The sequence below is a fragment of the Solea solea genome, chromosome 14 (assembly GCF_958295425.1).
Source record: "Solea solea chromosome 14, fSolSol10.1, whole genome shotgun sequence".
Classification (NCBI taxonomy): Eukaryota; Metazoa; Chordata; class Actinopteri; order Pleuronectiformes; family Soleidae; genus Solea; species Solea solea.
Genome location: NC_081147.1, coordinates 20,359,191 through 20,372,246, shown reverse-complemented (window position 1 = coordinate 20,372,246; position 13,056 = coordinate 20,359,191). Strand labels below are relative to the sequence as shown.

At 40.1% G+C, this 13,056-nt stretch overlaps 2 protein-coding genes across 3 annotated transcripts; both read left to right on the top strand.

The window, feature by feature from the left end:
- The first annotated feature begins 2 nt into the window (after positions 1 to 2).
- Positions 3 to 3,647, top strand: tspan7 (tetraspanin 7). 2 transcript variants are annotated; one of them, XM_058649517.1, is made up of 9 exons: positions 3 to 140; positions 950 to 1,138; positions 1,210 to 1,284; positions 1,476 to 1,568; positions 1,848 to 1,943; positions 2,102 to 2,257; positions 2,403 to 2,486; positions 2,836 to 2,920; positions 3,001 to 3,647. In XM_058649517.1, exons 1-8 carry the CDS (start codon positions 60 to 62, stop codon positions 2,902 to 2,904), a joined length of 843 nt encoding a protein of 280 aa, XP_058505500.1. In that variant the 5' UTR covers positions 3 to 59; the 3' UTR covers positions 2,905 to 2,920; positions 3,001 to 3,647. The 2 variants fall into 2 exon arrangements, with proteins under 2 accessions (XP_058505500.1, XP_058505501.1); XM_058649518.1 differs by lacking the exon at positions 1,476 to 1,568.
- Positions 3,648 to 5,977: 2,330 nt separating this feature from the next.
- On the top strand, positions 5,978 to 8,136 carry mid1ip1l (MID1 interacting protein 1, like). The gene is made up of 2 exons (XM_058649520.1): positions 5,978 to 6,170; positions 6,798 to 8,136. The coding sequence occupies exon 2, from the start codon at positions 6,897 to 6,899 to the stop codon at positions 7,386 to 7,388; it is 492 nt and encodes a 163-aa protein (XP_058505503.1). The 5' UTR covers positions 5,978 to 6,170; positions 6,798 to 6,896; the 3' UTR covers positions 7,389 to 8,136.
- The last annotated feature ends 4,920 nt before the right edge of the window (positions 8,137 to 13,056 follow it).

Below are 13,056 nucleotides of genomic sequence, written 5' to 3'. Positions count from 1 at the left end.
GACGCTGAGATTCGAAATCTTCACTCAACTTGAAAGCAGAGAATAAATAAACCATCAACATGTCGTCTCGACGTCTCCAGACGAAGCCAATGATTACGTGCATTAAGACTTTCCTCGTCTCGTACAGCCTCATATTCTGGGTGAGTACACGATATGTAACGTGGGGACAAGAAGCTAAACAAAAAAACAAAAGAAAAGAAAGGGGGGAGCAACAACGGAGCAACAATGCTAACTAACTCAGTATGATCACGTCTAATCACGACACACGCAGAGAAACACACAGTCAAACGAGTCCAAAGTTGAAACGTAAACGAGCAGAAGAGCCACTTGTTGAGCGAGTCGCTAAAGCAGATGTTTGTTTAGTTCGACCACACGGAGGAGAAAATGGTCAACTACGTGTCCTAAACACAGCCCGTTATAGCTGTGGTGTCAGAGATCTGACATCTTTTTCTTATTAAGTCAAAGGGAAAGTAGTGGTTAGACGTTCTTTTTTAGAGACTTATCCCAATGTGTTGTCGATTAATCCACATCTGTGGTTAGCAAATGCCGTTTTAGAGCGACAACCTAAGTTACTAAAAGGCTTAAATGCCATATATTTGACAAGTTACAGCAAAGCGTACATTTGAAATCAATTACTAAGGGGGAAACATGGTGTAACTTATAACATCAGCATTAGTTGACATAAATCCAATCCAGTGAAAGCAATAATTTGCCAATTTCAGTTTACAGCACTCATAGTGGTTTGAGTGAGGATTTACAGAGGATGTATTTCAAATCATGTATGTTTTGGCTAAAAGTGTACACGTCAGGTAGTTGTGGAGATTAGACTGTGATGGTGAACTAGGGGACTGGGTTAGAGGCTTAAATGTAAATGTTTACCCTAAACCTTCCTCACCTTTCTCTGGTGGTCTTTAATTTGTTCCGTGACTCAACCTGCTGTCTCCTCCAGCTCACAGGCGTGATCCTGCTGGGAGTCGGGGTGTGGGGGAAGGTGAACCTGGAGGCCTATTTCTCCCTGGCTTCTGAGGAATGCACCAATGCACCATATGTCCTCATTGGGACTGGAGCCTTCATCATTGTTTTTGGCCTGTTTGGCTGCTTTGCGACATGTCGTGGCAGTCCATGGATGCTCAAACTGGTAAGTGAACGAGCAGAGTTATCCCTGGAATATTGACCTTGGTATTAACTGTTCCTCTTCCTTGTCCTCAGTATGCCATGTTTTTGATCTTGGTCTTTCTGTCTGAGCTTGTGGCCGGCATCTCAGGATTTATCTTCAGACATGAGGTGAGTCTGAGTCACAGGTGCATAACATTTTCACATATCTCACAATGAATCACAATTCTACTCTGTAAAGTATATTCTGCTGCTTGTTGTATTCCCCAAAACTGAGCCACAACTTGGCTGCCAGTGGGAACAACAGGGGGGAAAAAAAAAATATGACTAAAATATATTCTGCCATGTTTTGGATTCCCCAGATGAGAAACATTTTAGGCCTTACCTATCAAAATGCTGTGAGAAGCTACAACAGAGATAACGACTCAGTCTCTTCAGAGGCCATCCACAGAGTTGTAAGACAAGACATTCTGATTGTGCTTTTTAGTAAACTGCATAAAATTGACCCCTTAAGTTTTGGCCACCAACATTTATCAAAGGTGTCCAAATGACAGAATGACACACAGCTAACTTGCCGCCCGCTGCCGAGAACACGCAGGGACACGCTCTGCTGGGGACAGTGAAAGCAAAGCTGTCAGTGGGGACAGTAGAAAAGGCTCAACTCAACAAATCTGCCCACTAAAACGTATTGTGTGTGTGTGTGTGTGTGTGTGTGTGTGTTTTGGCTTTTTTAGCTCCAAAACCAGCTGGGCCACACTTATGAAAACGCTGTGAGGCTCTACAACAAGATTGACAGCAGCAGCTCTGCGGTCGACGCCATCCAGAGAAGTGTGAGACATTTGTCACGTATCCATCTCGCTGTATTATCTCACAAACTCCTGTTTAGGGCTATTTTCAGTAGAATGGCAACATTTTAGTCACTACAGGGAGACAGGTGATGTTTTTCTGTTATTGTTTTTTACAACACCCTTTGTTCCACTCCATACAGTTGCATTGCTGTGGAGTGAATAATTACACGGACTGGAGTGAGACAACTTACTTTGCAACGCATGGCATCCCCGCCAGCTGCTGTAGAAGTGACGCAGTGTGCACAGAAAATAACTTGAGAGTCCTCGCCACGGCTGCGGACTTAGTGTACTCACAGGTGAGTTCACTGCCTACACCAGACACTAGATATTACGTAGCGTTATAGCATTTTTTTTCACCAGCTCACGTCAAAATCTTTCCTAATTAATTGGGGAAAATGTTGAACGTAACCCTTTTTAAATATTGTTATGTTCACTGTGTAGGGATGCTTCACAGTGATGACCCAAACAGTGGAGGCCAACCTAGGAATCATCGCAGGGATCTCCTTTGGGATCTCTTGCTTCCAGGTACAGAATACATTGGAGAAAGAACATGTTCAACTGACTTTATAATGTCTGTACAGGGACATGCTGGCATTTACAGCAGTAATTCATTAATCGGGTACTTGTTTGGTATTCACATTTAAGGAGCTGAAACAACACTCTGATTAATTGATTATCATAGAGTTGACGATTAATAATCCAATAATCGCTGCAGCCCTACTAATGAGTAAAATAATAGGACTTGTCACACATTAAGACATGTTCTAAATAACTCTACTGTTGACTGAGGGATTTTGTGGTTGCAAAATGGCCAAAATATGTGCAGAACTGTCCTGTGTTTCTGATGTCTATATATTAACGTGTTTTCTCTCAGATCATTGGGATATTCCTGGCCTGCTTCTTGTCTCGATACATATCCAAGAACCAGTATGAGATGGTCTAACATTTACCCTCCAAAGGTAAGACTTCACTGGTAGTGGTTTAAAGAGCTAATGTTCAAATGCAAATTGTAATGATCTGTTTTTATCTGTGTTTACAGGTTATCACGGGGCAGCTCCTGATGATGAAAATGGAGTTAAAAGAATATACTGGGATTTTAATATTGTGTGTCTGTGTATGCGTTATCATTTTAGAAAGGGAAAACATTGTGCCCCCTCGTTTCGTGTAGGCAGTCTCACCAATGACAAACAAGCAGAAGGAAATGACACCATAGGAAATTAAGCCTGTCAGTGTATTGAGACCAAAAAGAAAAGGGACCTGAACATTTTGGATATTTGCGTTACTTCAGGGATTTAATTGTGCCATGTCCATCTACATCTAACGTTTCTTTGAGTTAATTCCCACTACCAGTTTCTCGTATCTTTGTATATTGCAGCTGCCTTATTTTGTAATGTTGCTGTATTTCGGCAAATGAAATGTAGATGATAAGCTGATAAATGTTAAATTCCTTTTGATCACTAAGTGAATGTGTGTGTGTAAAGCCAGTCAAGCCTCAGATAACTGACTATAGTCGCTCCCCTTGGATTGAGTTTTGTCGTCAGTGAGAAACTTGAGAGTCGTGTGCAAATTAAGCCTTAATAAGGATTGTTTAGGCCAGTATTGTTGAACACCAGCATTCCTGTCATGTAGTTATTCTTTAGTGGATGCATTTAAAATAAAGATGAAGATACATTATCTTTAACAAAAGGTCGTAGTTCAGGATGTGTTTGATTATGTGTTTGATTATTTTGATATGTGTGGTATCGGTACATTTACAATACAAGGCTTGGCATTTTCCAAATACTGTGATATAATGAGATCATTTGAAAGTCGGCCGACAAACTACAATATTTGTAAAAGAAAATGTCTTCATGTTTGATTGAACAGGCCGTCTCTGATTATCAGAGCAACAAATTAGATTAAGCAATTGATCTCACGCTGCGGAAATTCACTTGTTACAGCAGCAGAAAGTCAGAGGTAGAGAAGTGACAAAATAGGAATAGATTATGCAATAAACATAAAAAATAGGATCAAGCAGAAGGTAACAGGACAAAAATGCAGTGGCACAGGATTATCTTTATTATTTTTCCACATTTATACTTTGGGATGTATAATAAAAAAGGATGATTTCCAGGATGTGGTATGTTTGACGGAGTAACAAATGATTTAACTAAACAGACCATAATTCACACAAGGTCTAGTCTATTATTATATTAATTGTCACATTATGTACTTACACCAGGAATGGGAGAGTCTGTACATTTTCAAATGTTCAAGTCTTTTCCTGTTGCTGTGTCTCGTCAACATTTTGGTGGGAAACTTCACCTTGAGCTGTTGTGTTGAGACACAGAGGAAGGACAATCACTTACTATGCAGTCTCAATGAATGAATACGGTCACAAATGGGACGAGAACAATGGCCTAATGTCCTAAAGTTGCAAAGAAAGACCTGTTTTTATTTCATGAATTTGCCACAGTGAAAGTCTGGTTTGAAGTTTCCCTGAAGGTCACAATGCTGAAGTGGAATGAAATTTGGATGAGATTTAACACTGTTCTGTAGGGAAGTACAGTACATACCAACATACTAATGTCACTCAACACCACGCAGATCTATCAGAAGGACTGAGAATTTTAAGATAATTACTACCAAATATTTATGCATACAACATCAGAGTAGTACCGTGATCCTCCATGAGTCACTGAAACCCAATTTATGAGTGAACCCGAATGAGTCGAGTTGGTATCATTTGTACTGTATTGATTACATTTCTTTACAATATCTTGTTTATTTCCCATTTTCATCAACAGTTGAAAATAGTAGATGAACAGGCAAATAAGCAAAACAATACGTACTCTATACCCTCAAAGTAAAATAATAACATTAGTGACATAAATTAAATACAATGCAGTTTTATTAGTAGTTCTCCAGGAACACTCCAAGAAGTTTGTCACTTATTTTATCCCGGGGGAATTCTTGTGACATGAACCTCTTGATCAACATAACAGTTTTGCTGTAAAGGTCCAGAATGTTTGTCCATAAGCAAAACACCAGTGGAAATTTGGGTTGAAATCTAGTTATGATATGAATACAGCACGGTGGAGTAGTGGTTAGTAATTGTAAGCACTGTTGCTTTACAGCAAGAAGGTGCTGGGTTTGATTCAGTCACAGCAGCTCTGATTAACCCTTTATAATGACAATAGAGATCCTTTCAAATTGTAATTACTAGAGCAAAGTTTGAATGTGCCTGCGTCTTGGTGCACATGAAAATATTGTCAGTTATAAATAACAAAACATATCATAAACTGTATCTTGTACATGATTATGTTTATGTAGACATGTGAAGACCTTTGCCCTTTCTTCCTCTTTCTAGTTTGACAGTAGAAAAACAGCAGGTGTAATTAATAGTCCTAATGACACTGCAGCTCATTAACTTCATTAAAAACACCTGTGCTGCTTCTGCTGCCCTATATGAAAACACACTGAGGGGCTGACACCACAGTAATACGTGTGTGAGACACCATTTCACAGTTGTCATTCAGACTCTGGTAAGAATAATATCAAAGTGGGTTAGTATGTGATTGTTTTTGGTTTTGTTTTTTCCAGAGCTGTGAGAAAGCTCTAAAATCTAAACTCCGTCCACCAGGTGGCAGTGTCTGCCCATCAATACAGCGAAGCAGTCGTAAATTCAGAATATGACAAAAGAGACAAACGGAAAAACACAAGCTTAAAATGTAATTTCGACTTTTACTGACATAGAAATAATTATATTGAGAAAACAAAACAAAAAAACACCTGCGCAGCAACAACATTCACTCACGCACGCACGCGCACACCCGGTGCACAGGATCAAAGCCTTCAGGCTACAAACGGTCCCGGAAAAGCTACTGTGAGTCAATGAGATGCAGTCTAACTGTGGATCAAAGCACGTTTGAGTGACAGCTATGCGGCGTCTCTGATTGGCCAGATCTGGATCAGATGCTATTTGACTCCGCCCACACCCTCCACGCTGTCCAACGGCAGCGGCTTAAAATTACACAGAGGGAGCGGCGATTCCTCCTTTCACTTCAGCCCGGCGTGTCGTATATAAATACCGCTTTCAGCCGACATTTATTCGAGGAAATCTTGTGTTTCTTCCCGGCGGGTGGTGAGCAGATAGGCCCTGAGTGGACTTGGTTGATTTCACCAGCACAAGCCAAGAAAACGTTGCGCTCAGGTTAACTCGTGGTTCAGGTCAGTGTTCATCCTCTTATTCACAAACACTCACTGCCATTTCTGACGCAAAATTCAAGGTCATTTTTGTGACTGGAGCAGAACAATGCGGCAAAATGTGATGTTGTTGTGGTCCAGGTGTGGTGATGTGTATCTCTGGATTGCTGACATTTTAGATGCAACTATGTTGAGAAGAGATGAGAAACGAGCTGCCTGTGTTTCATCATCCTGCAACCTGTGTGTGTGTGTGTGTGTGTGTGTTAGATTCTGAGGAGAATTGTTCAAGACATCTAAAGGTCTTTTTGATGTTCTACACTTGTTTTTGGTGTTTAGGAAATAAATGATTTAGGGAGTGCACCACAGAAGTGTATGTTTATAAAATGCCACTGTATTGAGGAGAACAAATTGTGGAAAAAGGATCGTTATTGTAGTCTTAAATTCATGTTAAGGGTTGTTACAGTAGTGGTAAATTTATTAGGAAATAAAAGCTAGTCTAGGTGCATATGTGTTGCTCTGTTGTGAATTGGTCTTTGTCGATGCTGACTATGTAAACCTGTACCTCAAACTGGTTTATAGACCAGGGTTTGTCAGCAGTTTGTTCACGCACAATTTCCTGCCCCCTCATGTTTCCTCTTGTTCTCTTTATAGATCAGCCATCTTAAGACTTAAGCACCTATCATCTCTGCCTTAACTACAACCCCACCCGCCAGTTCTTCTCTGTAACCACGCCGACCCAAAGCCTTCAAAATGATGCAGATCACCAGTGACTCCGCCAGCAACAAGCACTCCCTCATCAACGTCATGCACCGCTTCATAGCCGCTGCCAACAACATGGACGAGACCATCATGGTGCCGAGCCTGCTGCGAGACATGCCACTGGAGGAGCAGGCCACCAGTGAGAAGGAGGCCAACAATAACAATGAGCCGGAGTGTCCCAACAAGCAGAGGGACATGTACGAGCACTACCTGCTCCTCAAGTCCATAAAGAACGACATGGAGTGGGGTCTTCTGAAGAGGGAGATGAGCAGCGGCGCCAGCTTCCTGGAGATGGCGGTGAAGCAGGAGGAGCAGCAGCAGGTCACTGGGGATCTGCTCCAAGATAACCACTCTGACCTGGAGCGTCAGTTTCATTATCACCTCAGAGGACTGTTTGGAGTTCTGTCCAAGCTCACAACGCAAGCAGACAACCTCACCAACCGGTACAAGAGGGAAATTGGAGGAGGAAACTTCATCAGATAGAAGTCTCTTCTTATTTCTTCTTTTTTTTGGCACCCACCCCTCTCACTTTACACTGAATGCTTGACTTGGAAAAAATTGGATGTGTTTAAAAGCCCCATTTTGTTTATAGATCTCAATGGACAGTGAACTGACCAGGGCAAATACGTTGTGACCTGTGTAGTGACACTCCCGCACTTCCTCTTGTTCTTCCCTAACACCAAACATACCTGAAACCAGTGATGCCTGCACATGTCTGCCTGAGCCTGCTTATTGTTGCAGAGGTCGACATTAGTGCTTGGTGGAGGTTTTAATTAAATCTGTACCCAAGTCCAAATGAAGCACAGCTCTAGTTTTTGCAGAAAATTGCACTCCCTTATGTCTTTATTTCACATTCGAGCACCATCACCACGTCAGTGTGTCTGATTATTAATAAAAGGTTTCACTGTAGGAGATTTGAATGCTGGTTATTCGTCCCTCCTTTTTTTTTTTCTTTTTCTTTTTAAATTCCCGTCATGACTCTAATGCTGAGCTGAAGGGCTCATATTAGCAGGTTTTAAATCTTTCCACACGGTGTAAGTGTAACACGGTGTGCCTTGACTTTTGTATTCCCTGATGCCCTGTTCAGTGAACTCCCCATTGTCTCTCTGCTTAAATGGCTCATCAAGGTGTTTTATGATGAAATGGCTCATTTAATTGTCCTTGGATATTTCAAAACCTTTTATATTGAAGCAAAAATGCAGTAAAATTTAAATAAATAATTGCAAACCTATTTTCTGGCTCCGATTCTTTTGTTCATTGTCACAGGAAGGATGTTGAAGGTGTTAATACCATTTTCCTGTAGTGGTTTATGTACAAATGTTCTCTCAGTAATGCTTTTGTTTTTGCCATGTCATTATATATGAACACTTTGTGTCCCTTCTCTATATAGGGTAAGTTGGTGTTGAGGGATTTGCTGAGGATTTACCTAAAGGAGATGTATGTAAGCAGAGTTGCAAACGAGGTCACAGCTCTCCACAAACACTCCATATAGATTGTATGTTTGATGCAAATAGCTCACAGCAAGGCACGTCCGCAGCATTTTACACAATGAACTGCTGTTTAGTCTTTAGTGTGCAGTACAGATAACTGCAGTTTTAATATTATATTCTACAGAAAATACATTTCTTGAAGTTTAAATTGTAGTAGATGTGTTTTAATGAGTGTAACTAACTTATTTATGGTTGCAGATATTGCAATTACAACACGTTCTCTTCCACTAATCATCTCAACCAGTAAAAATATAAATGGCTGTAAAGTGCTCTGACCTATCAGAAGAGATAAGCTTTGAATGTGAGACAATAAGTGTGATAACAAATATAAAACACACCCTGGTGACATATAAATTGGATTTTTTATTTTACCCTGTGGGGAAGATTTAGCAAATATCAGTCACAGATCGCTGTAGGTTTGTAACACTGAAAGCAGTGTCATTGACTGGAGTTTAAATGAAACATCAACTTGTATATGTTGCCACATCTATCCATCACCAAGTGAAACCCTCCCCCTAGCAACAGTACCAACAAGAGTAGCCAATCCGTTTGCAGCGCCCCCTCCCTTTCTGTCTCTGAAAGGCCCAGTAGTGATTAAGAGATTGAAGGGCATCCAGGAAGCAGACATGGCCAAGCATACTGGCTCTCCCCGATCAGCAGCAGCAGCGAGGACGCTGAGGGCAAAGAGTTTGCATAGAAAGTGCTGCATGTGTCCTGTGGTGAGAGGCTACAGTCATCCTCTGTTTCCACTCACAATGGCCCATACAAATGGCTGCGAATCAAAATGGCTGTGCTGGCTGGTGTGCCTCAGCCCACTCTGATAACTGGGTCAACCTCACTGGTGACAGCTGGGCCAGAAACTGGGTTTTTATTCATTTTCATTGACAGAAAACTAATCATATAATAGTCATATAATCCGTCAAAGCCATGCTTAAACCGACATTTGAAAAATGTATAATGCATTGACAAAATACAAAATAATAATAAGCAATCTTTTTATTTTAGTTTTTTTTATTCCTGTCTGGTGCACAATCTTATTGTTTTTGGTTCACTCTCATAGCATATGTTTTAGCAGTAGTATGAAACAAGCTAGCTTTACCAATGTTTCCAAACTTCCAAAAAGATAAACTAAATATCTGCTGGCTTAGTCTGAGCTAGGCTAGATGTAGCTTTACCTATTTTTTCAGTCTTAATGCTAGGCTAAGATAAACTAAATATATGCTGGCTTAGTCTGAGCTAGGCTAGATGTAGCTTTAACTATTTTTTCAGTCTTAATGCTAGGCTAAGATAAGCTAAATATATGCTTGCTTAGTCTTAGCTAGGCTAGCTGTAGTTTTACCAATGTTTCCAAACTTAATGGTAAGCTAAGATAAGCTAAATATCTGCTGGCTTAGTCTGAGCCATACTAGCTGTAGCATTACCCTGTCTTTCCAATCTTAATGCTAGGCTAAGATATGCTAAATATATGCTGGCCGTTGATTCCTGTTTAAAAAAGTCAAACCTCAAATGTGCCACAGGTGTGTAAGGGGCATACAACACAATTAGCCCCAAGTTGTTGTTTTTTATTTTTTAGATAATATCTATAGTTTCCTATACTTTAAATTTGTTTTTTAGATAATATCTATAGTTTCCTATGCTTTAAATTTGTATTTCAAAATTGCACCATCCCATGGTGCAAAGGGCTTGCACCATGGGAGTGATATTCTGAAATACAGCTCTGACTGCTCCCCAGTCACATTCATATCTTGAGAAACCTGAGAGCGGATAGTTGCAATAGTTGCTGTGTCCTGTCTGTGTGTTGCTGTTTTGAAATGGCTCCAGACTTGTGATGAGTAAGATGCTGTAGTTTCATCATCCACAGTAGACATTTAGAAAACTGTGAGTATGAAGCATTAAAGCACTTTTTTCCCTAGAAATTTTGAAGTACAACTGGCGTGTTGCAAAGGGTTTGGGGGTTCATTGTAAAAGTGATGGTGGACAAATCTTGGAAGACATTTGGTGTTGAAAGGTCTCGAGTCTCTGTGAGGTTGGCAGCTCTTTGCCCTGTCCAGTTTTTCTGCCAACATATGTGAGGCTGCGTGATAACAGACTTGGCAGAATAGCGGTGCCTACATGCTGTTACTCACCTATCCCTCACATTTATTGGTTTATGAGGGCCAGGTCAAGTCAATCTGATACACGTGATACAGGTGGGTGACGTCTGAAGGCCAGTATCATGATTCTAAATAGTGCAAACACCTACCCCCTGTGTGCTCTTACACTTATTCTGCAGTTTTCCATGGTGACAGCGCTGCACCTTGAGTAAACACAGTTAAAGCATTTGCCTTTGTCTTCATATGCAGACACGCTACTTCAAATGCAAGTTAAATCAAACAACAGAGAGAGAGAAGCTAACTTATGAGACTGTGAAGAGTGAATTAGAAGCAAAGTACAAAATCATTTACAGACGCCTCAGAAGTGCAAACTTGAGTATATGATACGTTCAGACTTTAGTATTACAATTTGAATTTATTTTACTTCATTTTTGTAATTTATACATTGGATTAGGATCTTATTCATTTCTACTGTTTTTACTCAGTAACAATAAAGGTGTAAATTTTGGTCATACACAAATAGGTACTGAGGGTTTCACACTGTAGTAAATCATTAATCGCAAAGACATTTAAAGTTTATTTGCAGAAATTGAATAAACTACCCACGTTTGGATTATTGCAATGACTGAAAGTCACCACGATTAACTTATTGTAAGTTATTTTTTATATAATATCCTATATTGTCCCATCACTAGTTTGCATGAATGTATAATTACTTTGAAATTAAAATGGATTGGTTGTTTTAGCCTTAGAATATATGTACTTTTGGTAACAGCCTTCCCTTAGGGAGGAAGGGAGAGGTGCATTTTTGTGTATTTTTGTGTTTTAATGGCATCTCTTGCCTATCGTGTCCAAACACGGCCAAAGCAAAACAAAATGGTGCCCTTAGTTAATCACCTGCCAAGTTTGAAGCCTGTCAAATGACCCGTTAAAAGAGAGACAGACGTTCCTTGCAAATTGAAAGATTGATCTGCTGTACTCTCTACACACTTTTATAATTTCCACAGAGCCATAGCAGACACTAAGTGTCTTACAACTCATCTATAAGCATTCAAATTATTTTGTTACCTCGTAATACTTCCACCGAGGCATTTTTTTAAACCCTTGTCAGAAAACATCACCTGCCTGAACAGGCTCTTTAGTTGGTGTTTATCTTGGTTACAGTGTCACTGATGCTTTCGTGGTGATTCAAACCAGTTTGGTGTTGTGTAATGTGATATTTGTTGCCTCACGCAGTGAAGACGGAGTCCGGGCGATGCCGCAGCAACGGAGTTGGCGCGCAAAAGATGGCGGAGCCCACGACACAGACTCACAATGTGTTGCCTTTGTGCTGCAGGCGTAATGAGAACCAGCACGTTATTAACATTCCTGTGTGTTCGATGCAGCAACAAACAGCACAAGAGCAGCATCTTTTCTTTCCAGAGTCACTTTCTGGGAGAATTATATCCAGAACTCAGAGTGAATCCTTTGGCCATGAATGATGTAATGTAAGAAAATGAAATGTCTGGTCTGGTGTGTTTACTGAATTACTGATATTTGAAACAGTTTTTTTTTTCAGTCTTAATGCTAGGCTAATATAAAATAACAATATGCTGGCTTAGTTTGAGAGCCACGTAGCTTTACATATTTTTCCATTCTTAGTGCCAGGATAACATAAGTTAAATTGGAATAGTCTGAGCTAGGCTAGCTGCAGCTTTACCTATTTTTTTCAGTCCCAATGCTAGGCTGAAATAAGCTAAATATATGCTGGCTTAGTCTGAGCCAGGCTAGCAGCATCTTTTCTTTCCAGAGTCACTTTCTCGGAGAATTATATCCAGAACTCCAGAGTGAATCCTTTGGCCATGAATGATGTAATGTAAGAAAATTAAATGTCTGGTCTGGACATTTAGCAGAGTTTATTGGCAGAAAATTAATATACTACCTAAGTGTATGAAATGCTTCAGTATTCAAATTTTTTAGAAAAAGTAAAATCAGGTACCAGTCTTTATCTTTGCTGTTCATCTCTTTCTGGGTTATGTTCATGTTTCTGTTCAAGTTTTAAGTTGCAGCCCAATTCATTCATGGTTTCACATGTTGTTCAGAGTTTCCAAACAAGTGGTTATTAAAAAGTTACTGTTGCCTTTTATGGCATTCATTTCAAACCAGTATGGTCATTCTTCTCTGACCTGGCATTCACAAGGTATTTTCAGCCAGAAAACTGCTGCTCACTGGATATTTTCTCTTTGTTGGACCACTAAATACAGACAGCTATAGACATATAGTTGTGTGTGAAAATCCCAGATTACTGCGACCAGCCTATCTGGCACCAATTAAAACATTGTAAAACATTAAAATCCTCTTTAGTCTCCATTCCGACGGTGGGTTTGAACTTCAGCATTGTCATTTTGACCATCTCTATGTGCAGTGAGTAGGTGGTTATATATTTTGTGTTACCAAGCAAGTTGAACAGGTGTACCTAATAAAGTGGCCAGCGAGTGTATGCGTTCCTATTAATGGAGTGTTATTGCGTTAACTTAAATGAAGGATTCAAATGCGCCTTGCACCTCTGATAATGTAGATCAACATGGT